This window comes from Festucalex cinctus, chromosome 13, assembly GCF_051991245.1.
Source record: "Festucalex cinctus isolate MCC-2025b chromosome 13, RoL_Fcin_1.0, whole genome shotgun sequence".
NCBI lineage: Eukaryota > Metazoa > Chordata > Actinopteri > Syngnathiformes > Syngnathidae > Festucalex > Festucalex cinctus.
Genome location: NC_135423.1, coordinates 3,643,692 through 3,668,550, shown reverse-complemented (window position 1 = coordinate 3,668,550; position 24,859 = coordinate 3,643,692). Strand labels below are relative to the sequence as shown.

Genomic DNA, 24,859 nt, shown 5'->3' with positions numbered 1-24,859 from the left:
TACAGAGTATTACTGTACAATAAAATGAAACGTACTTTTTAGTTACTCTTTGAATTGAAATTCAAAAGAGATGCTTTGTGCATTATGGGCGAAAAAATAAACACCGGAGTGAACCTTCCAGACAACAACCTTCCCTATTGTCTTTTGCCGAAAAACAATCGCCTGACATGCAAAAAAAACAAAAAAAAAACATGTTCCAAATCCCAAGATGGCTGAAAGCTCTCACAATGCCAGGAAGCATGTCGGCCCCCCCACCGGCCCCCCTTCATCCCTCCCTCCTCAAGGGCCAAGACTGAGGCCTTGAATAGTGAGCGATGTCAGGTGACATCATGCTTCAACGTTGGAATTCCTGCGAACACGCAGGGATTGAAGAGTTCCCACATTTAGCAAGTTAGCGTGCAGCTCCGTGTTTGGCTTGCTTTATAAAACAAATACCCGCCCCACCCCACATACACCTGCGCAAACAACCAACGGCTGCATGCAACGCACTAACAGCTTTCAACTGTAACAACGGAAACATTTCGTCTTGTGTGGTTTTTGAAAGGTGGCCCATATAAAAACGATAACCGAATTAACGCCACCTTTGTAAAGCAGATGGAGGAACATCTGCTCCCTACTTTCACTGCAGATTAGATCACAAAACAATAAACACACAAGTGGAATAAATTTTTTGCAAACGCATGACTTTGGCCGCCTCATAATTCATCAAAAGCAGACTGATACTGTCTTATATTCATCTGAGTTTATTGGTTCATGTGACATTTCGACGAATAGTTTTTTAAGACTTCCTCATCTCCCTGTCAAAGCGTGACTGCGTTTTGTGATGCGTGAACACATTGTGTGTGTGTGTGTCAAATAAACGCAAGTGTGAAAACCTCTTGCACATTGTGTACACGCTCAACCTAGTTAAAACTTTTAAAGCCGCAGTTGTTCAAATTGTTGATTAATGACTGCACGGATGAACATTTGATATGTTATTTGCTCTTTTTTTTTTTTTTTTATACAGATTACATGATATAACATAGTGCAACTTGTATAAAAGTGTAACTATTCAGTAACATTTGTAGTCCTAGAACGTGATTTCTTTTTTGCATCCAAAACAATGCATGCAACGTAACGTAACACAAAGCTGACGAACCCTGAATCGAAAGGAACAAAAGGAACCGCTGTGACAATCAGATGCATGTGTTGACTGTAGTAGCCCCTTTCACACAGTACATTTTTCCGTTGTTGACGAGGAATGCGGGGAATGCAGGAAAAGCTATTAATGCCTTGATTACTATTGTTAAGCGTGAAGCGCAGTTGATCCCTGGAGTGACCACATGGATATGATGCTCCTGAAAAAAATCTTCGACTGACCTTTGCAGGTTACCACATTTGCGGGACGTCAATATCTCCATTCTAACCTTTTTCCTCGCAAGATGAAATTTTCGCGGTATTTGTGAGTTCCCAAACTCAGGAGAATACATCTTGTACCGCCCCCGCTGATCGACATTGTGTTTGGTGGCGGGTTATATGCAACTGTTGACGAAACCAGGAAGCCAGCACCGACGCAAGAGCTAACAAACAAACCTATAATTCTGTTCTGGCAACAGTAATTTGGTCGGGAAAGGCGGGACATTCTGTACAATAATTCGAGCTAATTGGACGACGCTTGATTCTACACGCTTGTTCCAACCAATCGTGGCCACGGGTGAAAATTTCATCTTCGTTCTTGTCGAAGGGGGGAAAAGCCTGAACATCTTACTCGCTAGAAATGCACGAAGCGCCTCTCGCTGTTCAAAATTCAACAAGGAAACAATGAGTAATTCTGCAAGAACAGAATTAATTGCAGCATCCATTTGTCCATGTTAGGTTTGTGTTTTAGCTCCGGCATCGACGCTGGCTTCCTGATTTCGTCACAGTTGCACCCCATAATTTCTAGTGATGCAATATATAGTTTTTTTTTTTTTTAATATAACATAACATACTGTGTATAACCAGTGTCTTGTTTTGTTTTTTTCTAATAGGTATCCTTGTAAGGGCTAAAGCCAAATTATTATTTTTTTAAGAGTTAGTATTATTTTTTTTAAGCAAGTTATTGGAATGGATGTGTGCGTGTGCGTGTGAGAAAGAGGCTACTAATAATGGTAACTTGGGGTTATTCTACCGATTACAGTCAAACGTAACAGTAACATGGGTGCAAAGAGATGGAAAAGGTAGAAGAGACACTCCATGAAATAAGAACATTTAGACATACAAAAAATAAATACATTAAACTGTCTTTTTTTTTTTTTTGTGCGAATTTTGAGTTGCGCAACTTGCGCACCTTGAGTGTAGCAACACATTTTGTCGTGACGTGCTGGGCAGAAGTCAGTTTGACTGTAATAGATACAGCGTAATGAAGACAAATAAGAAGAGGATAACACTTCAGCTTAACATAATGTAATAAATAAAGCAAATGAAATTTTGCCATTTTATTATTTGTTGTTCCCACATAACAGGAAGAATACTTGCAATGCAATTATTATTGTACGCCGTGTTGCTCTTTGTTTTAGAGTAGCAGTTTTGAAGGTGAATTATGAACATAACATAGATGCTAATTTCCGGGAGCCCGTCTATGATTTTCATATTACATAAGTTACATTACATGTAACTTTTGTTTGGTGTAATTACATGTTTTTTGTACTATTTCAGTGTTTACATACACCATGTTTGATTCTGTTTTGTTTTGTGTGTCAGTTGCAACATAACCGTGACGTCATTTAAGATACCAACAGCCTTCTGGAACATAACTTCTTAGCAGAGGTGGGTAGAGTAGCCAAAAATTGTACTCAAGTAAGAGTAGCGTCACTTCAAATTAATATTACTCAAGTAAAAGTAAAAAGTAGTCGTTAAAAAAATTTACTCAAGTATAAATATAGCGGAGTAAGAATAGAGATCCTTTTTCAGACATCTACTCAAGTAAAAGTAAAAAATATTGTGTGGTAAAACTACTCTTAGAAGTACTTTTTTTTTTTTTAAAGTTACTCAAGTACATGTAACGGAGTAAATGTAACTCGTTACTACCCACCTCTGCTTGTTAGTAAGTTGGTGCGGTGTCCGTACCAACTACAACGGGTACTATTTCCCCTTGACTAGTGATGGATAGTAAAGTAAAAGAAGGGAAATAATGACTTGTGCTACAGACTGGGAGCTCTTTGTTTGTGTTGGAAGGAGAGCGCACATTTCTGTGACGGGTTTCGCAGGTTGGCTGGTGAGATGTGCGACACAAAACAACTTAAAAAGCCAGCATTCCTTGTAGTAAAGCATCCGGTAAAAAAAAAAAATACCAGACCCGATTCACCTGACCTGACCTGTCCTGTGGTTCAGCAGCCCTTCATCGAGATGTTATGTCAGTTGCAGTGACAGGGTAGTGGATGGAGCTTGTGCTGTTCACTGATTTTGTAGTACAAGCCTGATTAGGTTCACCTTTACATCATGATGTCACAAGTACTCCTGGGTGGAAATCCAGTCATAGTTAAAGAGACAGTGTCTACAAATTTTCGCCATTCTAGTAGTAAAATAATAGAATGCAATTACCTAAGTTCCAGGCACGTGCATTTTGAAGCACACGTGCACACTGGTGTCTCCGAGAGATCTCACTTCACCTGGCTATCACCAATTACAACGTTCACTAAGTTTGTCTCCTTCGGGTACGAAACATGTCAGCGTTCTGTAAGGAGAGCCGTGACCAGTAAAATACAATTAGTGATTACTAGACCTACAATTATTTTATAATTTTTTTTAAATGTTTAAGTGATGATAACTTTTTTTTTTTTTTTTTGCATATTATAGAAATTAATTATGTATTTTAAATCAAAAAGTTCTACACACTGCCTCTTTAATATAACGATCGAGGGACTGGCTAATTATCTGAGTTTTCCATTCTGTTTTTTGACATTGAAATTGATAGCTTGCTGTAGTGCTAACGTTAACAAGTCATTGTCAACGTTTTCAGCACTTTTCTGCCACCCAGAAGTACCCAAACACAACGAAAAAAGAAAATCTACATACCACCGTCGACTAAGCTGGTGGAAACTTTGTGGTCTTCATCTTCAAAGCAAGGATAGGGCTTCGTTTACCTTGGTCTGTGCTGGACTGCTGAACATAGAAAGCTAGTGATGTCATCACGAGTAAGGGAGGGTGGTCAGGATTTGGGGGGGGATGTCAGTTCCTGAAGGCCCCATGTCGACTGGCTTTGCCAATAAAGTTTTTGAGCAGGTCGTGGTCCATGTCGGCGAAGGCCTGGGTCTGTGTGACCGATGTCAGGTGGTTGACGCAGAACTTGAAACAGAACTCCTCCAGATCCTGGAAAGATCAAGATGGCCCAGTCTGGTCAGGCTGGTCGCTCTGCGGAATTTTTGGAGAATCGCAGCCGTCTCAAATGTGCCTCGAGGAGCTGAGATGGAGGACTGAGGGGGCTACATGTGCGAGCGAAACTCGAGGATACACAAGGGCAAACATTTTACCATGATTCATCTTAATCTGTTTTTCTGTATCACGGAAAACCTGCAAATTAAACAGGGGTGTGAAGACTTTTTAGAGCCAGCCACTGTACATTTGTATATAATACAAATCCCTATATAAATATGAAAAAGAAACACTTGCCTGCACTTCTTACTTTCTTTTTATCACAACTGGATAATTTCCTCTAAAGCAAAATAAGTGTGTGGAGGATGCAGGACAAGCCTGAGATCTCCCTGGGGCTTACCTGGGCCTCGTACTTGACGGCGGCCGAGAGCAGTGTGATGGCGTTCTCTACCGAGATGCCCCTTTTGATGGTCTCCTGGCACAGCCTCTTGAGCCTGCTCTCCCGGTAGAAGGTGGCCAGGTCCAGCAGGCCTGAGGAACCCGACGAGGCGCAGAGCAACAAACATGTTTGATGCAGTTGTGTTGCCAAGTGTGTGCATGCATAGTCCTTACCCACAGCATCCTCTGGTGGCAGGTTTATGTAATCGGTGTAGAGGTACTCCAGGAAGGCTCGGTAAACCAGGAAGGGGAACTGATGAATTTCGATGGTGTCCTCGTCCGTTTCGTTCAGCAGCACGCGAAAATGTTCACACCTGGAGAGAGATAACGCAAACAATCATTTGTATAATGTAGGTGTGAAGCCCGAATGGAGAGGTTAAAGGTGGAGAAAGATGTGTGGAGAATGGAGAAAAATACGGTATAATGCCTGCATTAAAAAAATGACAAAATAGTATATAATGCCTCAATAAATAGGGACAACATATATAATGCTTGCATGAAAAAAGTGGAAAATACTATGTAATGCCTGCTTAAAATGAGGAAAAACTAGTACTAATACTTAAAAGAAGGGGTGGATACCATGTCCATTTAATGACATGTCAAAGGAATAAAAGTGGTACAGTAATCCCTACACAAAAAAGGGGAAACTATGTAAAAGAAAAAACATTACATAATACGTGCAGGTAAACCAAAAAAACAAAACACAAATGTGCGATTAAAAAAAAAAAAGTTTAACGTCTGCATAAACAGGAGAACCTCTTGAAAAGTATAAGTAATAGTATGTAATGCTTGAGTAAAAATGGAAACAATAGCGCGCGAATTGCGAAAAAAAAAAAAGGAAATCTTCTTGAAGAAAAAAATGCTTACATAATAATGTAACAAATATTGTGTTCCCTGTGTAAAAATTGTGAAAATTACCACTAAAACAAAAGTAATACTTTTATGAATAGATACATATACAGATACTTCTACTACTAATCAATCTCAACATGTACATGTTGTGTGTCTTTTTTTAACGGGCTTATCTGTACAGCATACATCGCTGAACAAACAAATACTTCCTTAGTCAAAGTGCAGCTCAAGCGACGAAGCCCTTGCACCGCAGGTATTTTTGAAGTGCTGCATATCCGTGTACTGAGGTTAACACCGCTGCCGACGCAGCAGCAGACTGTCTGGCTCCTTCCGATGAAGAAGAAGAATGCAGATGTGCCGCGTCCAGAGAGGATTGTTATAAAAAGACCAACGTGGAAACAATACGTCTGCCTTGGCTTCCCCTTTTGACACCGACGGGAAACGCCGTGGCGGACATACGGCGTTCCTTCACCACCGCACGCTGGGAAAGCTTCTACGTTCCCTATACGATGACGGACGTGTTGCTCAATCAACTGTTTGTTTTGGCCGTCGACACGTCGTTCAAAGAGTTCAATTAGTGCAAATGATCACATCTCAAATGATTATCATGACCAGAAGAAAACATAAGTGGAGTCCTGAGTGATTATTTGTGTGTCCCAACAGTGCTTACTTCATTCACGCAACTCATAATCGTACCTTATTTTTAGCAGCGCTTTGTGCACATGAATGCACTTTCCGTCCACTAGGAACTTCAGATCGGAGATCCCAGGGCTGTCAAACTCTTTTTTTAGCGACTGTGCCACCGTCAAATAGTCATCACCATCTGCATACAGCAAAAGAAAAAAAAAAAACTTTTAAAATACTGTAAACAACATAACAAATACCGGCATTGTGCTGTTCTCAAATTCTAACTTGAGTAAGAAGGTATGAGCAGGAAACAGACTTTCCTGTTTCCATTTCTTCGAATACTTCCACTATCACAGAAAGGAGCCCCGTTGCTTGACAGCACCATGGCACGAAGTAACAATGTTGTCATAAAAACATAAAAGACTCACTTCTGTGATGTTTTCTTTTCACTGCTTTTCCACATCATATTGGTATGTAATATGTGCATTAAAAAGGGGGAAATACTATGTAATACAATTGTAAAAAAGAAAAAAACGATGTAATATGAAGCAGACCTTGACAAAAACACAGTTGCTATTCATTACTCATCAACATGACGCCATTCTTCTTTTAAATATTCCTTTTCTGGCCAAATGTCAAAAATGTGTCTCTATTATGTGTCGTCATCAGAATTGCTGAGTATCAAGAAAATATAAAATACTGAAACTCTTCATTATAAAAGGCCAAAATCTTTGAACCATGCCAGTACAGTAAGTTTCTTAGATGTATTGTCTCATAAATATAAAAGCTAGCTATGTGGCGCATTTGAACCCGCAGACTTACCGACGTTGAGAAGGTGCCACGTGACGGCGGGCGTAGCGAAGCAGGCAAAGACGTCGTCGGTGCAGCTGAAATGCGTGACGTGCGGGTTGGTCACCACCTGGCCGCGGCACTGGCCCCACATCAGCACCTGCCCGCTCTGCGTCTTGGCGGCGGACGTGTGGCTGGTGTGGCACGCCGCCACCTCCACGATCCTGCGGGGAACACGAGAATACGGTGGTGCCTTGAGATACGCGTTGAATTCACTCTGTGACCACACTCGCACACCAAAACACATGGATCTCTTGAAATGAATGGAAATGTGATTTCAGCCTTCCCCCCAAAAAAACAAACAAACAGATGGATATACTGTTGAATGAGACATTTCAACTCCTTAGTCTGGCACTAATATTAGTTGTTCTTTGCAGAGGATAAAGAAAGCATGGCTGTGAGTACTAATTTATTATGTCTACAGATAGTGGATTGAACGCCTCATCTACGATACGTAAGTTTTAAATACATTCTGCGTTCAATCTTCAAACTATGAAATAGATGTTCTAACTATTTAATATTAAATATGTATGGGGAAGATGTTCTTAAAGTATGAAATGACACCTTGTAGGTAGATCTAGATAGACAACATAAGCACTGTTTTCAATTAAGGAAGATGGTATGATATTGTGTATCAGTAGCTCAACGGGATGTGAATATATGAGGGGGGGGATCACATCCAAAAATTCTAATAAACCTGTCCCATAGGTTATTCTGATTATAACTCATATTCAGTAATGGGACCACAGAGAGTACCTTGGACCGAGGGCCTCAATAAGGGAGTCTTTACAAACTTCCAGTTCTTTTGACAGAACAATGTCAGAGACCTTTAATTAACGCACATGGAAGCCCTTATGAATTCGGGAAAAAAAATCGCATGTCTCCTTTCAAAATTTGCATAACTCATATCCTGGAATGACGGCATATGACTTCCGAGGGTCTGCTCTATTTTGTTCTTCAATTCAACAAGCAGATTACCAAGTCAGATGGAGAAAATACAAATTTCAAGCATTCTATTAAAAATTCAAGCACTTAGTTACTATGCTGTGCGGGTGTTTACGCACCTCTCCTTGTCGGTGTTGATCAACGTGGCGAGAGAATAATTGTTCTTATTGCCTGTGCCCAGCTGCCCGTACGAGTTGGCGCCCCAGCTGTAAACAAAGCCATCGTCCGTGAGCGCCAGCGTGTGTGCGTAGCCGCAAGCCACCTGGAAGGCGGGAGACAAAGGGCCTGGGTGCGCTTGCTCATGTCATGAAAAGGCAAATGCCTCACTCCTACCTGGACAACCTTGACTCCCTGAAGTGCTGCGACCCTGCACGGCGTCTGCTGGTTGCCGGTATTGCCCAAACCTAACTGGCCGTTGCAGTTGTAGCCCCAGCCGTAAATCTGCAACGTGGACACAAACTGTAACATCTTTTCACACTGCACTTGGTTTTCTTGGTATTCGCCGTGGGCTCGGTGCAAGACTGGCCATATTTGGAAGTGCTCGTGTAGCAGTGAGCAAACTAGGAACTAACAAGGTTGCTTTTCCCGCTGATTGGTCGATTGCTGTTAGCACTCTGAAATCAGTCTGCCAACCGTTCTGTTAGATGTGCCTTCTGAGGTCACATCAACACCACTCTCAATTTGAGGTGTATGGCAGCATTTTATTTAAAAAACTGTGATAATTGACATTTTCAGTGTACTTCTGCGAGATTCAACCATTTTCTTAAAATAGCTTTGACGCATGCATTTTTGCGTCGACCACTTTTTCTGGTTGACCAAACCGACTTGGTCAACATTTATTCCCAGTCCTTTAACAGAATTTAGCTAATCTTGAATGATGAGATAATGACTTACATACGCTTGTGAGTGGATTAGCAAGTGAAATAGGCCAAAACAACATTGTTACCTCCCCGTTGTCCAGCACAGCCATGGAGCACAGTTGCCCACAGGCTATGTAGACCACCACTTTGCTCTGCAGGCAACTGCTGACCCGGCGCGGCGTGGGCTGGTTGGCGGTGGACCCCGATCCCACCTGGCCCGAGTTGTTGTAGCCCCACGCATACACCTGAGGGCAGAGGTGACACGTTCGTTTGATTAGAAAAACAAAGTTGGAAGAATTATAAAAAGAAAAAAGAAAAAAAAGTAAGGCACAGTACCTCTCCTTCCGTGGTAAGGGCAATGGTGTGGTGGGAGCCGCAGGCCACTTCGGTAACCCTCTTATTCTGCAGGTTGGTGGAGACCAGGGCGGGTATCATTCCTTGGATGGTGGTCCCGTTGCCCAGCTGACTGTAGCCGTTATGGCCCCATGCGTATACCTCGCCATCTACGCAGAAAAGAAGGCAAGTTCACCCGTGACAGTGCACCATTTAAGCATAAAAAGAGCGTGTGTGTGCCATTAATCCGAGAAATAAATCAACGAATTAGCCACTAAACACATGCAAGCATGGACAAGCAGGCATGTTTATTGGCGCTGGCCCTTTAAGAGTGTGCCACATTTCCCGTTGCAGAATTTAATATTGTCGTCTTCAGGCTACAGTGCTGCTAATGCTAATGCTAATGCTGCTAATGCTGTCACAAAGGCAACAAAATGTTAAAGTGGAAGTCAACCTTCAACATTTCTTCACAATAATGTTATATGTGACCTCACTAGCCTAAACATGGCATTACATATTACAAAACATTTTTTTAATTACGTTAAATTTTTCCATATTACATTTTTGGAATATGAGTTATGAAGCAAAATGGAGTTATGACGCAAAATCCTGCCATTTTCTCTTTTGACACTTGCTGTCCACTGAAGATGACATCATTGTTTCTCAGGCATCGACCAATCACAACTCACCTGTTTTCTGAAGCTACGCTGTGATTGGTTGTTACCTGAGACCCAAGCAACATTTATGTCAAATGGCCAGCCCCTGAGATGGATAATATGATAACTCATATTCCACTAACGCAATATTAACCAGAATACCATAGTGGGACTGCATAGAACATATTATCAAAAAAAAAAAAAAAAATAGGGGACTGACTTCCCCTTTAAAAATAAATGTTTAAGCATTTCGCGTGTATTTACGTGACACAATCATGTTAGAGCTTACCCGAAGTGGCGACAACCACGTGCGGTCCCGTTCCGTAGCTAAGGGACACGATCTTCTTCCCGCAGAGGACATCGATCCTGCGCGGCTCAATGGTGCTCTGCACGTCGCCCAGGCCTAAGCAGCTGCTACAGTTGGTGCCCAGACCGAAGACCTGCACGCAGACAAAAAGGAACCGGCATTTCAAAATACAAGAATGTTATTCAACAGACTTCATGTGTTAACATGCATAGCGGTGTTAGGTGCTAGACTCCACTTCCGACAGATTTATCACGTTAGTCTAGTTTCTATTTGTTAGTCTAGTCTTGTTTGCTTGGCTGCTTGCTTGGCCACTATTGAGACTACAGTTCCATTATTTATTTTCTTGCATTATTAGGGTATTTATTCTATGCTGTAAATGTTTTACATTTTACATGCATGCCTGCATTGGAGAGGGAGGTTCTTTTAATCTCAAAGGGTATAGCAGCAATAAAAGGTATTCCGTTCTATTGTCCAGGTCAAGTGGTGCCGAGGAGAAGAAAAATAAATAAAAGTTTGTAACTTGAATGTTGATTTTTTTTATTTTCCTTCAAAATAAGTTGCAGCTTGGCAGAGCCAAACTTGCTTAACCATCAAAGTATCACTGTACTGTGTTGTTGTTTTTTTTAAACTATTGTTTGTCAGGACAAAACAAATGAGCAAGGATGAGCCCGTCGCACCTACACTCTTGCAGCTCTGTCTAGAATTAGGTCCTGACGGCTAAAGATAGCGCCATTCCATCTGTTTAACTTCATCCCCTGCGCGTGGCATGCATCTGAATCTCGGTCCGACCCGGAAGACACGAGTCGGCGACTTGCCGCTGTTACCTCGTCGTTGACGGTGACATAGAGGGCTTCGTTAGCGCCGCTTCCGAACACGCACGCCTGCCTGATGAGGCAGAGTTCCTCAGGCGGGAGGAGGGCAAACAATGGCCACTTACCCACGTCCAGCATGCCACTCGATCACTCACTGCAGCACAAGAAAGGGAGGAAAGTGCAAACAAATATGTTCAAGATGAGCAGCTGAGAAATTTCAAGATTTAAAGTTGCAATATTATAAAATTGAAATCATAATACAAGCAAAGTTCCCTAAATAACAAAAAAACTGTACATAAAACCATAAAAAGGGTTATGATTGCATAAAGATGCCAAATGATGGTAGCAAAGTACTACTTATGTTGAAATGAAACTCCTCAACTCACTTCACTCTATTTCCTTGACACCACCAGATGGCGCCAATACAATATCGTTGTTGCTTTGGCCTAATAATGTTAGGTCATACATGCCTGTTAATCATCATTTTCTAAGAGGGTCATAATATATAAATAATAAATACATGTATTAAATAAAAAAATTAAATAATATCTAAATGGGTACTCATAAACACACATTTTGAGTGATATCAGCTACACTGTTTTCTGTGTCTCACACCATTTGCATTTATCACCTTAGGACCTAAGACTTGGACAGCATTTCCCAAAATTTGTAGACGAACAATCAAAAACATTTAGGTAAGTAAGGAAATTCTTCAAATCCACTGGTCATACTTCTTATGTATTTTTCAACGTTTTGCCAAATTTGAATGAAATTAGTGAATTTGCAGACACATTTTTTTGGCCTTAAGTTGTCTTCTGATGTTGACCCGCCACATCGGCTCATACTTTCATATTAAATTCCAAATTATGCTAATTTCATGAATTAATCAATTACAAATGCCTCCTGTGATATTTATTTGTTCCACACTGATGTATATTAACAATTTCTGGAGTGTTCATTCTCGATACTGAGTGAATGTGAGCGTGAATGGGTGAATGCGAGCCTTCGAAAAGCACTTTTAAGGTGTAGATGAAAGTGCACTCCATTTAACATTTAATTTGATTTTTTTTTCCTAGGCATTGCATCTTTGATTAAAATTATGTTTGCCTTATACGCCACATTTGACTAAATTTGTATTACTTTACATTTGTACAACACTTTATTAAAACGAGGTTTTCATATTATTTTCTGTTGAATGTCAATCAAATATTCATTGTAATTTTCAAGTTAATATACATGTATTTTTTTGGTTATGCTGAGATTAACCTATTGTTTCACACTGGTAGCTAATTAATTGGAAATAATTAACATCATTGGCATTGTTATATGTTGTCTTTTCTGTATTTAGTAGGCTTTTAAGCAGCCTTTTAAAAATAGGAAAACGTTTAAGAAGCTCAACAAGAAAGATACCTCCTGTCTTAAATATCGACTGGAATCGTCTTGTAAAACCTGTTTGATTCTGGTTTCAAGTAAATCAACAATTCTTATTAAAAATCTTCAGTAAACACTACTAAAGCTAAAAATATAACGTGATGACGTCATTACGTTGGTATGACGTCGGCAAAATAATGAACATTACGTTTTCCTTCAAGCAATTTAGCAACATATGTTAAAGTCAACTTGACAAAAATGAAACACATAATGCAGTGTCGTAATGCACGTCCCAAGTAGCAGTAACCACCCCATTAGCTCGAGAGGCTATGCTAAAAACACCACCATCCCAAGGCTAATTAGTTGTCGTGTTGTTTCACTTCACAATTACCTTGCTTGTTGACGCACAAAATAACTACTTAGTTCTTCCGAGACGCCGTCTTCGAGTTGGCCGCGGGGCACGTAAAACTATCCTGGCAACAAGTTTGGCAGGTCAAGTGGGCGTCGGGGTCATAGTGAATGCAGGTTGGCAACGGTGCAATCTGCTGTGGCTGCTACACATCCGCTAGTAATACTAGTACAAAACCGCGTTAGCTTCGTTAGCTTCTGCACCATACTTCCGGCATCATGAGATGCATTCAAAGACATCGCGAATTTTTCAGAATCTGAAGACTCTACTGGAAAAGTCCATTTTAAAACTACAACTAGAAAATAATAATGCAAAAATGCAACTGTTATTATGACATGATATTTTTCCCCCTATTTTATGCACGCATCATGAGTTTATTTCCTCCGGATGCGGATTAGTAGCTCTATACTTTCAGAATATTGACATGACATATTGACGTCAATGTCATGTAAAGGGTTATTACATTATTACATTACATTATCTATGGTTGCCAGTCATAGATGATATGATAGTGTGCATAATACAGAGAATTGTATAGATTTCAATTAATTTACTTTTCCCCCCAAAAGCAATTCTGCGTTATTTTTTGTTTTTTTCTTCTTATTTAGTTTTTTTGTCTGTCTGTCTGTCTGTCTGTCTGTCTGTCTACTATCTATCTATCTATCTATCTATCTATCTATCTATCTATCTATCTATCTATCTATCTATCTATCTATCTATGTTGTTATACATGTTTCTTGCCTACTGTACATATAATCCAATAATGTGATATAATTTTGAAGGATTTTAGAAAACCCAAACTAACACCAATTTAAACATTTGTACGAATAGTATACTGTAGACCGGTAGACTGTGCATCAGGATACCGTGTTGACAATTACATTCCAGCAACAGGTGGCGCTACCACCGATTTTATCAATTGGTACTTAAACATGATTTCTCTATTTTTAAAAGACAAAATGTCTGTAACATCAATTGACATATTTAGAATACTAAATAATAATAAAAAACAACTAAATAACTAATAACTAAAATGATCATACATTTAAAAAAAAATGTCAGTAGATGGTTTAATGATTTGGGGGCAGTTGCTTCGCACGAAAACGAAACTAAACAGGAACATAGCAAACGAAACTGTAATTGTTGTCTTTTAATGTGCACTCAACATTCTGTATACAGTTTAATCAAATGTCAGTTTCGTGTCGACTGGTTGGGATTCCCGCTTACGTAAAAAGGTTTTTTCCCAGCCCAGTTAGAGCCGCTAGTGGACCACGTCTACAAAAAGATCTTCTTCGAAAAGGTAGTGCGGAAAACGTCCGAATAATAATAGAATTGCTTTGAATGACGCCATTGTACGTGTAACGCCATTTAAAAGATTCAATTTACTTTCTATATAAATTGGAGCTTCGCCATGATTTGCTCTAACACGCATGCGCAGATAGTCGGACCGTAAGCGATGGCGAAATTCCTGCTTTTTATGCAAGGAGGACCAGCCTGGGAAGCAAAGTTATCTCGATAGAATTGACCACCTAGGTGAGCCCCTGCCCTATTAAACCGTCTTTCGTCTGCACTCGGGAGCCCTTTGAGGCGAACGAGAAAGAAGGGGGTAAAAAAAAAAAAAAAAAAAAAAAAGACGCTTCGTCTCGCTAACTATTAGCAACATAGCACCAGGCGGCTAACGTTAGCATGTCTCCTCTTTCTTGTTTTTGGGCTTGTTGTTGTTTGTCATGGCGAACTAACAATCGGAGAACTGTTGTTGTTGTTTTTCCTTTCTTCCAGGTGGTGTGGGGTCGCACCGAGGAGGAAGCTGCTCCTCATCGCAGTCCGCTGACGTGGACGGCTGAAGAAGAGAGAGAGCGAGGAAAAAAAAAAAAGAAAAGACGACAAATTTGAGTGTAGTGCATCGCTTGTCGTCCAATAACGTCTGATTGAGTGAGTAACATTAGCTGCTTCCTTTTGACACAACACACTAACCTCAATTTGATACAAGTCATCGTTTAAAGCAGCATTCAGAAATAAAGTGACATCTTAAACTGTTTGCACCTGCTAATGGATCCCTGCTAATAATAATATGACACCTGTAGCTAGAATAATCACAGGGCTTGGTAAGACTAGCATAACACTACAGCTGATAATTGCTTGGATGAAAAGAAGTTGGAGTGAGAAATCGAAATTGTTAATTGTTAAAAAAACAACAACAAAAAAACAGTTAAACTGAGCTCTAGATACATTGAAGCTAAAAAAAAAGTGTTGAGACAAATAGTTTGATATTTCTCAGATTAGTGTTGTAATGTTCTGTGAAGAAGGTCAAATTTTTGATAGTAAAAAAATATTGATTATAAATATGTACAGTTTTATTAGCTGCAGGACTCCATGTTATAACATTGAGATATTTGCAAAGAAAGGTGTTATACACACAGGTTAATTTATCAAAACCTTTAATTACTTTAAATATGGGTTCAAAAAAATCCCCTGTACAATGCTGGACATAGCTAGTACCCTCCAAGAAAATCCATTGATCACTCCATCCTGTCTGCTCATAATCTTAATGTAAATAAATGTGTAGTGACTTCTTTGTTTACGTACTTCAAAATGCCAGCCTCCTACCAGAGCTTGTCTGCGATGGCCGAACTTGATTCAAACTACTTGTATCCTGTTTTTAATCAAGCTGTTGCTTTAATAAAAGTGTCAAAATCATCACAACTGCTGTGCTCAAAGGACAATGAACGCCATCGTGATAAGTCACATGATGTTTATCTTTGCATGTCACACGGCTGTAAAACAGCTGTTCTGATTAACGTAGTGGCGCATGTAAATAGCAGTTTGGAATACATCAGCATTTTCATTCCGCTTGGTCATTCAGTTGAATTCTCATCTGAATAAAGGCAACATGTAAACCGTAACTGGTATGAACATTCATTATGAGCGCGACGTCGGCAATTTCATCGGGCGGTTGTGATGTGACGCTACATGTATTGACATAATGAGGCTCGTTAATTAAAATATGCAAGTTGACCATGTCACATTAAAAGCCACAGGGTTCAAAAGTGTGGGGGGAAAAAATAGTGGCTTGTAGTCTGGAAATTATAGTATAATTTTAGATCAGAGTCATAACATTGACAGAATTAAATTGTATAATCGGCGTATTACGAGAATGAAGATGTAAGATGATGTTTTGTTTTGTTTTTTTGATTAATCATCATAAATACGAAACTAAAGTTGTGCATTGGACACCGTGTCTTAATTTAACAAGTATAAATTATGCGACGTCATACATATAGATGCACTGAATATCTCTTAAGTAGGTGCATAGCAAGTTTGAGCCAAATCCATCCAATAGTTCCTTAGACCTAGCGTTCCCACTGAAATCATGTAAATCTATTAATCCCTGTTACCATGGTAACCATGTCTGATATTTACAAATTTTGTAATTTTTTCAAATTGCATTATTCTTATGTCAGTCTGAATACATGATGCTCCTTTTGGAAAAAAAATACTGTCTATGCCTTCAAAAAAAAAAAAAAAAAAAAAAAAGGTAAAATTTTTGTCAATTTATTCATGAGCATTTTCATAAGAAATAAGTTCAAAAACGAGTTTGGCATGGCCAAATTCATTAAGGCGTGACGTTTTGTACAGATAAGTTGAGAAATGCTGACGTATTATTGTTTTACCCTAATTTGAAGATACATTTTGCACCAAGTTTTCATTACTCAGTATGAAAAAATAATAAATTAAAAAGTGTTCCCCAAGAAGACTGTAGTGTTTTCCCTCAGACAAAAGCTCAATTTCTCCATAACACTTCATCCGATTTTCAGAAGTCCAGTCACATTTTCGCATTTTGACAGATTTTTTGGTAATACTGTCATGTTTCTTCATTGAGTCTACCATAATGTAAGACTTCAGCTCACTGAGCAATTATTAATACCACTATTTCCCCCCCTGCGTGTGTGTGTCTGGTTATACTCAATTTTCCGCATTCGTTTTTAAAAGCAGATGTTAACATGGTGTGCAGTTGTATCCCATCCCATCCAAACCTGTGATTTAAATTTCACATTGCAGCAATGTCAAACAAAGCATGTCAAGCTGTTGAAGTTGTGTATCCGGGGAAGCTGTCAGGTGTTGTGTTGATTTTTGGACTGTTGTGTAACGTCAGAGAGTCCGCGGGCCAGCTGATTGCGGGCGTCGGGGCCAAAGAGCCGCTCCGCACGCTGACCGCCCGCCCACCTCTCGCACTTCAGTTCATTGACCGTCGCATTGTAAACGCAGCCGTGTTGTTTCAGCTTAAGACGGGGAGGGGCTAAAGCTAACAGATAAGCCAGATCACTGTGAGGTTTAGAAGCGCAAGCGTACTGCACTCACTGTAATTAGGTTCAAGGACATACGATGCATCCCTCTCGTGGTCTGCTGGCATTTTTTTTTTTCTCGAAGAATTTAGAATGGATCATACTTAATTACTCATGATTCAATTACTTTACTGGGCTTGAGCTGGTGTATAATCCCTCTCAGTTGAGCATTGTATGTATTTTGTTTTAGGTACTTTTTACAGGGTAAACAATCTGCTCCTGTCAATGGTAGAAGAAATGAGACATTGAGAAGGAGAGTGGCATAACTTCAGAGTATTGTCCCTTTTTATTATTATTATTATTATTATTAATAATAATAATAATAATAATAATAATAGTAATAATAATAGTAATAATAATAATTAGAATTTTGTGTTGATACCAAAATTCTAACTGAATGGCAAAAAAACTCAAACACCAGTAAAAGTAGTGGACTCATAGATGGCAAAATATGCTTCGTTAAATTATAATATTAGGCAATCTAGGATTTATGTACAACTATTCTGTATATTTCCTTTCAATTAATACAACATTGACACACAGCCACTCTGAAAGAAAAATGGTACTGAAAAGGATACAAAATGGTTCTAAAAAGGACTTGTACAGTTTTTGATGGCAAGGTATTGCCGGTAATCTCTTTAGTGGTGCCGTTTTGTGAAAACTTGCAAATGTTGTGGCAGAAAGTTAATCCTAAACTAAAAATTTGACCTTTGTTGCAGGAGACCCTCTCTAGTGGTGTGAATGAGGGAGACATGGCAGACCACACCCCGCCTCTGGAGTCCGGCCAGCTTCTCAGCCCTGAACTCCCCATCCTGGCATCACCGCCGCCCCCAGCCATGGTCAACGGGGAGGGCCCCCAGCAGGTACACTCGTGCTCCGTTTTCCTCAGTTCCTGTTTTGATGCTGAGGGTCCCCTATTTTGCCCATTCCTTCTCTTTTTGTATAACTGAGGTACTGTATTGGAATAGCCAGTGGATACCACTGTGCAGTAATCCACTATCCTTTCATGGTTCATTGTTCACAAATTGACCTGTTCAATTTTTTGTTGCATGTATGTAGAGAGAGACAGGACAAGGATGTTGAGAACAAAGAGATACAATTTAGTAAAAACTGATGTCTGGTCAAAGAGGAGTCTGTTTACAGTATTTTTCTCCTTAGGTGAGGTCAGATATGTCACATGAACATGTTATCATTTGCCTTATGCATCTGGCACCCTCCAACCACAGACATCTTCCTTTGTCTTTGAGTTTGTCATTAAAGTAACACATTTTAGGGAGCAGGAACAATGTCTCCTTTCTTATCTTCGCACAGAAACAAAAAGATTATATGAGGTCATACCTAGAAGAATACATTTTATCATTTCTAAGTAGGGCTGTCTTTCACTTTGGAATGTTCTTAGAATCAAATATTGTATTGATGATTTAATTGATGGCCCAAAATGATTAATTGATTATCATAATAATGATAATCATAATGCATCAGATTTATATAGTGCTTTTCTAGACACTAAAAGATGCTTTGAATGGATACATTATTTATGCACTCACACATCCACACCCTAGTGGTGGTAAACTCCATAAGTAGCCACAGCTGCCCTGGGGCAGGCTGACGGAAACGTGGCTGCCAGTATGCGCCTACGGCCTCTCTGACCACCACCAAACATTTGCACCATTCATATGAGTTTCCTAGTTGTTGGTTAACTTGCTGAACGATTACTTGTTGATTAATCGATTATTTTTGACACATAAGTGTATAAATGGCATATATTTTTCTAACGCTATTTGCTCTTAATGCTTTAAAACAAAAACTCCCTTTTCTGAAATGCTCTAAGATGCAAGAGGATGGTGCCAGAGTTCAGGCAAACAGAAAAGCAGTGAGTAAATGGGGTCAATGAAGTACTTTGAAGTGATGCAGTGACCAACTTCTTTGTAACTGTTCGGCCCTGTTTGTTCGTGGAAGTTACGGCGCGTCTACGGAGGAAGCAATTGTGTATTATACGTATCATACCAGGTTGAAATGATTTGATTGCTGGATGCTGAATTGCTGTGTGAAAGGCCTTTTCACACTGCCTGTATAAGTCATCATGTTGCATCATTTTCTCCATGTCTGTCACTTTTTGAGGGATGTCAGCACTCTGCATGTAAGAAGGCTATTTGAGGTACTGCGCTTATTTATAGAAGTGGTTGTCAGGTTGACATGTTCTTCATTTTGAGAAAATGCGTCAATTTGAAAAGCACGTACACACCGAAGTGTGCTTCTTTATTCTGAAATGTTTTTGCAGTAATAAGTTTTATTCGGCTGGAAATTCTTACGTTTAGATGAACCTTCGTCACAAGTCTGATATTGAAGAATATCATCAAATCATATACTCACTAATCAGATGAGAGCAGCACAATTTGTCATCTTGTGAAACCTGATGCACTTGGCCAATTGTTTCAGATGCTAAAAACATGCAGATTACTCAGTCACTCTTGAAACACCTCAACCGGATTTGATGACAAATTTCTCGAGAGGCAGATGTGCGTTTGTTAGCGAGCAGAGCTCCCTGAGTGGGTTTTGTATAATACAGCAATTATTTAATGTCACTATAAGTAAGACTAAGGGGCTGTCACTTTTGACTGCTTTGATTTCTGTGACTTCCCAAATAGCGCGCTGTTCGCATACCCTACTATCGCTTTCCATCGTCTCTTCCATATTGAGCAATTTGTTCAGATAAGGCTCGCTAATATTAGCCACGGTCCACGAGGCTTTCCAGCCGTCCTGTCATTTTCCACTGTGGGAAAAAAAACCAAAAAAAACAAAAAAAAAACGCCATGCCGAGCTGAGAGGGTGATCTCACGGAATTTGGTTGCCTTGTTGACAGCGAAAAATAAGAGGTCGCCCGATTACCTGCGCGCGTCACGCATCCGTGTGCTTAGCGTTTTATGCCATCCAGCCAGAGGAATAAAAACACGGCTCTAGCTTCCCGCTTGACGTCATTGCCGCACCTCCTGTTTGGGCCAATTTGAGCCGCTGCGTGTGCATGACTGCTGAAGGGCACTGAAATGGGTTCTCATGTGGCGTAATAACACGTATCTGATAACACGGCTCTGTTTGTCGTAACGTACAGACAGTCACCTCCCTTAGATGCGTCAATATTTAAATCAATGATTTACAATGGGATAAACACACCTTTTTACATATTTCCATCAACAGTGGCCAAGGACAAGAATTAATTTAATCAAGTGAAGTTATTTGGAATGATATCAAGTAATAGCATAGGGATTGAGGCGGAAGATGAACAAGAAAAAAAAAAGTAGCTGCATTCGGACTTTTTTTTTTTTTTTTTTTTTTTTTTTTTTGTTTTGTTTTGTGTGTCAGTTTGAAAATATGGGGGGGTGGGGGTACTCGCGGGAGCTCCCCGCCCGGCCGAGGCCCAGAGACCCGGGGTCAGGGAGGCGGTCAGTCTGTGGCGAAGGAGCGGTGCGTCGAGCTGTCTGTCGCTGGTTCTTTGAAGGAAAAGAAATTTCAATTAGTGGACTTAAGTGAGGCATCTCTTTTGGGGATTATTTGGGGTGAGGCATTAGTATTTGAGGAAATCCGGTAATTCCTAATCCAATTGTTTTATCATGGCCGTCACATTCTGTGTTTTCGGACATTTCCACCTAAGGTCTTAGGTGTGTACGTATCATGGCGACTGGACCCCGTGGGGTGGTTTGGTCCTGACAAAGCAGGGCAGGGCTGCCGTGACAGTGAAAATCAGTGACGGTTGAACAAACCCCTCAACCCCCTCACCACCATCACCCACCCACCCTCACTGACCTTTTACTTTGACAAGCTGCAAGGACACTTCCTCCTCCTTTCTCCCGCATCCAGTCTGGACTGCCTGGTATTCGCGCTCGACTGGAGCAGTTATTGTGAGTCAGAGACGAAGCTGCTGTCATGGGGTCATTACCTGAGATGATTAGAGATCACTTTGTTTACAGCGTGATTCACCGCTTCCATCCATTAACTGTACCCCCAGCCCCTGAAAGCTCTTCCTGCAGTTGCTAGTTAAAGTGGCAACATATGAATCTGTCTGTACATTTTTAAACCTAGCTAATGGCTTGTGGGCCTGGTTGCTTTACTATTTGTTGCCGTGCAGTAAACTGTTTTTAACCATTGTGCTTACAGCTTCTTCACATTAGGCCCAAGGCTCGAAATATGCAAATTCACATCGCAGTTTGCGACTCAAATGTCGTATTTTCACGCCTCACAAAAAAGCATTGAAAAGCAATATTGAGAATCATGGATTGTCCGGTAATTGACCTTACCGTAAACCACGGCCGCATGACCGAGTAAACCAATCAAGACGCAAAACGTCATGTCTGCGACGGCACGTGCGTTTTGCTGCATGAGAGTGAAATGATCGTGTGAGTAGGGCTGGGTGATTTGGGGGTGGGGGTAGGGGGGAGTGTTATCATGATTATTTTATTTTTTTTAAATCTGATCGTTTTGATTCGGATTAAATTTTAAATTTCGATCAATTGTCCAACCTTAAGTGTGAGTCATAGTTATATAATTAATCGAATTTTAATCGTGATCATGGCTGCCATGATAATATTAACCTGATATTTGGCGATATTGGCATTTAGAATATGGGCCCGGCTGCATATTTATTCAAGTACTTTTAGGCAACTAGTGGTCAGCCAACCACCAGTGTTCGAACACATGGTTAAGGCGTAAAAAAACAACAACAAGCAATCGCCTCCTGCAGCAGGAGCCTAAAGTCACTCGGTGGACTGATGAGCGCGATTCATGTGGAGAGAAGAAAGTACAGCAAAATTTGGAGATAAGGCGCATCATGTTGAGAGGATCTTGTGGCTCAAAAGGGATCAACATCCATTGTCTGGACTGCGTGACGACACTCAGTAGTCAGTAATATCCATCCGTCCATCCATCCGTCCATCCATTCTTAACCTCTTACTCCAGTTAGTAATATCATTTACTTATAATTTATTCTTTTGAAGTTTAATTTTCGACTGAAAATGTGTGCAACTGTGCATGCTGTTTATTGAAAAGTAGTAGAATAAAAATAGATGTTTTCCCTAACAGCATAATTTTCATTAAAAATCATATTTTTTTTACAATAGTGATTCAAATAATTTATGATTATCATTTGGGCCAGAATTGTGCAGCCCTTGTGTGAGTGTATGTGAGAGGGTGGTGAGTGTGGGAGAGACCACTATTTGTCACCTATTTTGAGGAGTGGGCAGAGTGTGACTCAGCAGTGCTTTTTGGACACTCCCTTTTCTAGGCCAGAGAGAGAGAGAATGAACAGTGACATTTTCCTTCATCATATTTGGGTATTCTTTTGGGAAAAGACAAAGACACAAATGTCAAGAGTCCGCGGTGACCAAGCTGTAACAAATCTAAGTAAATGTTTTTCTTTGATATTTGTATTTTTGTTTTTTGTTAATGATCAAGTACGACATTCAACATGGCTATTTTGTTACTGACTGCTGATCCTGTCCAGATGGAAGGTGGCAGGCGCATTCTTTACATTCTTTTTTTTTTTCTTCTGTGTAATCATGAAAGCTGTTTGCTCCGCTCAAATAATCTTTCAAACTGTACTGTATTTTTTATAGACCATTACTTACAATTTTTATACTTTTTTTTTTTTTTTTTTTAAGAAATGTTTAAATATTCCATGTACATCCATCCATCCATCCATCCATTTTCTTAACCGCTCGCTCCTCACAACGGTGGCGGGTGTGCTGGAGCCTATCCGAGCTGACTTCGGGAAGTCGGCGGGGTACACCCTGTACTGGTTGCCAGCCAATCGCAGTCCATGTAAATTCAAAAATATACTTAGAAGGTACTTTTTTTTTCTTCTTCTTCTTCTTCTTCTTATGCAACAATTGCGAGTTACTTAGTTGTTATTACTAGGCCCAAATTTGTTAGCTTGCGAGCTAACCGGTGGCTAGTGTGGGATATTTTCCAGCCGCCGGAGGTTTTAAGCAGATATATTTTTGTGGCACAAAAGTAGGAATGTATAGGCATAAGAAAGGCGCTTAAAAGTAGTGTCCTTTTTTTAAGAGTTGAGAAATTACTTGTTTCCAAGTCAGAAGACTCAACTCAACTTTATTTTCAAAAAGATATTTATTTTCACTTTACAAGGAAAAAAAAAAAAAAAAAAAAAAAAAACTCATGCAAGTGTGAAAACACGTCACCATCTCTTAATAGTGAAACTAAAATATGACGTATTACAAAAAATAAAATAATTGACTTGCAGATTTAAGTTAGAAAAATATGTCCCCTTACAAACCAGACTAAACTCTCCTTCCCGACATGAAAAAAATCTTTGTCTCTGTGGGCTGCATCATTTAAACAATGCAATACTTTCTTGACACCAATTACTTCTTTCCTTTTAACCCTTGGCTTTTGCTCCATCTTTTGGCATCTTTGGGCATTTCAAAAAAAGCACAAATACTCAAAAAGGTGTTTTTTTTTTTTCCCTTTAATAATCGAGGATGGGTGCCACAGGAGGGGGGAAAAAAACCTGAATAGGTGAGTTCATTAAAAACCAATGGGCGTCACTGCACTTTAAGCCCAGTGTGAATAATCTGGTCGTTTTTGTCTGACAATGCTGCATTAACGCGGTGATTCGTCCTCTGACACGGAGACTGACACAGTTTGACGTCCTCACGCTCATTGATGGCAGCATCTCCTGCGTGGTTTGTTGCTAATAATATCTTTCATCAAGGGCTTTATAGCACATCTCGGAACGATTCCTCCTTTCCTAGTACATTATTCAATCATACGATTCTTCCCAGGGATGATGAAATGGTTTTGAATCATCGATCGTCACACACGCGAGACTGTCGCTGGTTTGTTCCGTGACTGGCAGATTTCCCCCCCACCCCCATGGCATTTGGCTGGCTTCCTGTCCTCCAGCTGCCGTTGTCGCACCGGCGCACGGTAAACAATTAAAGAGGAACAAATAGTGAGAAACCTGAACTCTGAGTCAGAGGCGGCAGCAACACGTCAGCTCCCAGAGCCGTGAAATTATGCAGCAGTGGTTGTAAATCGCATGCATGTCACTCTCATCAACCAGGGGGAAGCGGGTTGAAGTGGATATGGTGGTTACAGTGGTGGGAAGTCTCTCAGTACAAATACTTTAATTACTGTACATTCCATCCATCAATTTTCTTAACCAATTGCTCCTCACAAGGGTCGCCAGGGTGCTGGAGCCTATCCCAGCTGGCTTCGGACAGTAGGCGGGGTACGCCCTGAACTGGTTGCCAATCGCAGGACACACAGAGACGAACATCCACTCACACTCACAAACACACCTAGGGACAATTCGGAGCGCCCAATTAACCTGCCAAGCATGTCTTTGGAATGTGGGAGGAGACTGGAGTACCCGGAGAAGACCCACACGGGCACGGGGAAAGCACGCAAACTCCACACAGGAAGGCCGGAGCCTGGACTCGACCTTGTGTCCTCAGTACTTAGAGGCGGACGTGCTAACCACTCATCCCATCGTGCCGCCTAAAACATTAGTAAATAGTTAAAAAAAATATATAAATATAAATATATATATATATATTTATTTATTTATTTATTTATTTTACTTTTTAACTCTTGTACTTTTAATTTTAACTTTTTTGTTTGCTTTTTGTTTTGTTTTGTTTTCCTCTACACTCGTATCTGTGCTTCTAGTAAAGAATAGAGGAGAGTAAGGATGTTCTGACCAGGGTCTTA

At 40.2% G+C, this 24,859-nt stretch overlaps 2 protein-coding genes and 1 long non-coding RNA gene across 5 annotated transcripts in view; 2 read left to right on the top strand and 1 right to left on the bottom strand.

Moving 5' to 3' along the window:
- Positions 1-727: 727 nt before the first annotated feature.
- rcbtb2 (regulator of chromosome condensation (RCC1) and BTB (POZ) domain containing protein 2) lies at positions 728-13,021 on the bottom strand. The gene is made up of 12 exons (XM_077541258.1): positions 12,774-13,021; positions 11,024-11,165; positions 10,182-10,332; positions 9,240-9,406; positions 8,990-9,148; positions 8,377-8,484; positions 8,163-8,305; positions 7,072-7,262; positions 6,319-6,445; positions 4,945-5,084; positions 4,733-4,863; positions 728-4,329 (listed from the first exon to the last, which is right to left on the bottom strand). Exons 2-12 carry the CDS (start codon positions 11,147-11,149, stop codon positions 4,189-4,191), a joined length of 1,584 nt encoding a protein of 527 aa, XP_077397384.1. The 5' UTR covers positions 11,150-11,165; positions 12,774-13,021; the 3' UTR covers positions 728-4,188.
- Positions 6,826-10,724, top strand: LOC144033263 (uncharacterized). Its single transcript, XR_013287915.1, has 2 exons — positions 6,826-9,422; positions 10,247-10,724. It is a non-coding gene; the product is annotated as an uncharacterized LOC144033263 (long non-coding RNA).
- Positions 13,022-14,167: 1,146 nt separating the features above from the next.
- The window catches only part of fndc3a (fibronectin type III domain containing 3A), a 48,714-nt gene continuing 38,022 nt past the window's right edge, over positions 14,168-24,859 (top strand). For all 3 annotated transcript variants that reach the window (XM_077540490.1, XM_077540489.1, XM_077540488.1), the window contains exons 1-3: positions 14,168-14,324; positions 14,571-14,723; positions 17,854-17,997. In XM_077540490.1, the coding sequence (XP_077396616.1) occupies positions 17,887-17,997 (111 nt within the window). In that variant the 5' untranslated portion in view covers positions 14,168-14,324; positions 14,571-14,723; positions 17,854-17,886. The remainder of the gene's footprint in view (positions 14,325-14,570; positions 14,724-17,853; positions 17,998-24,859) is intronic.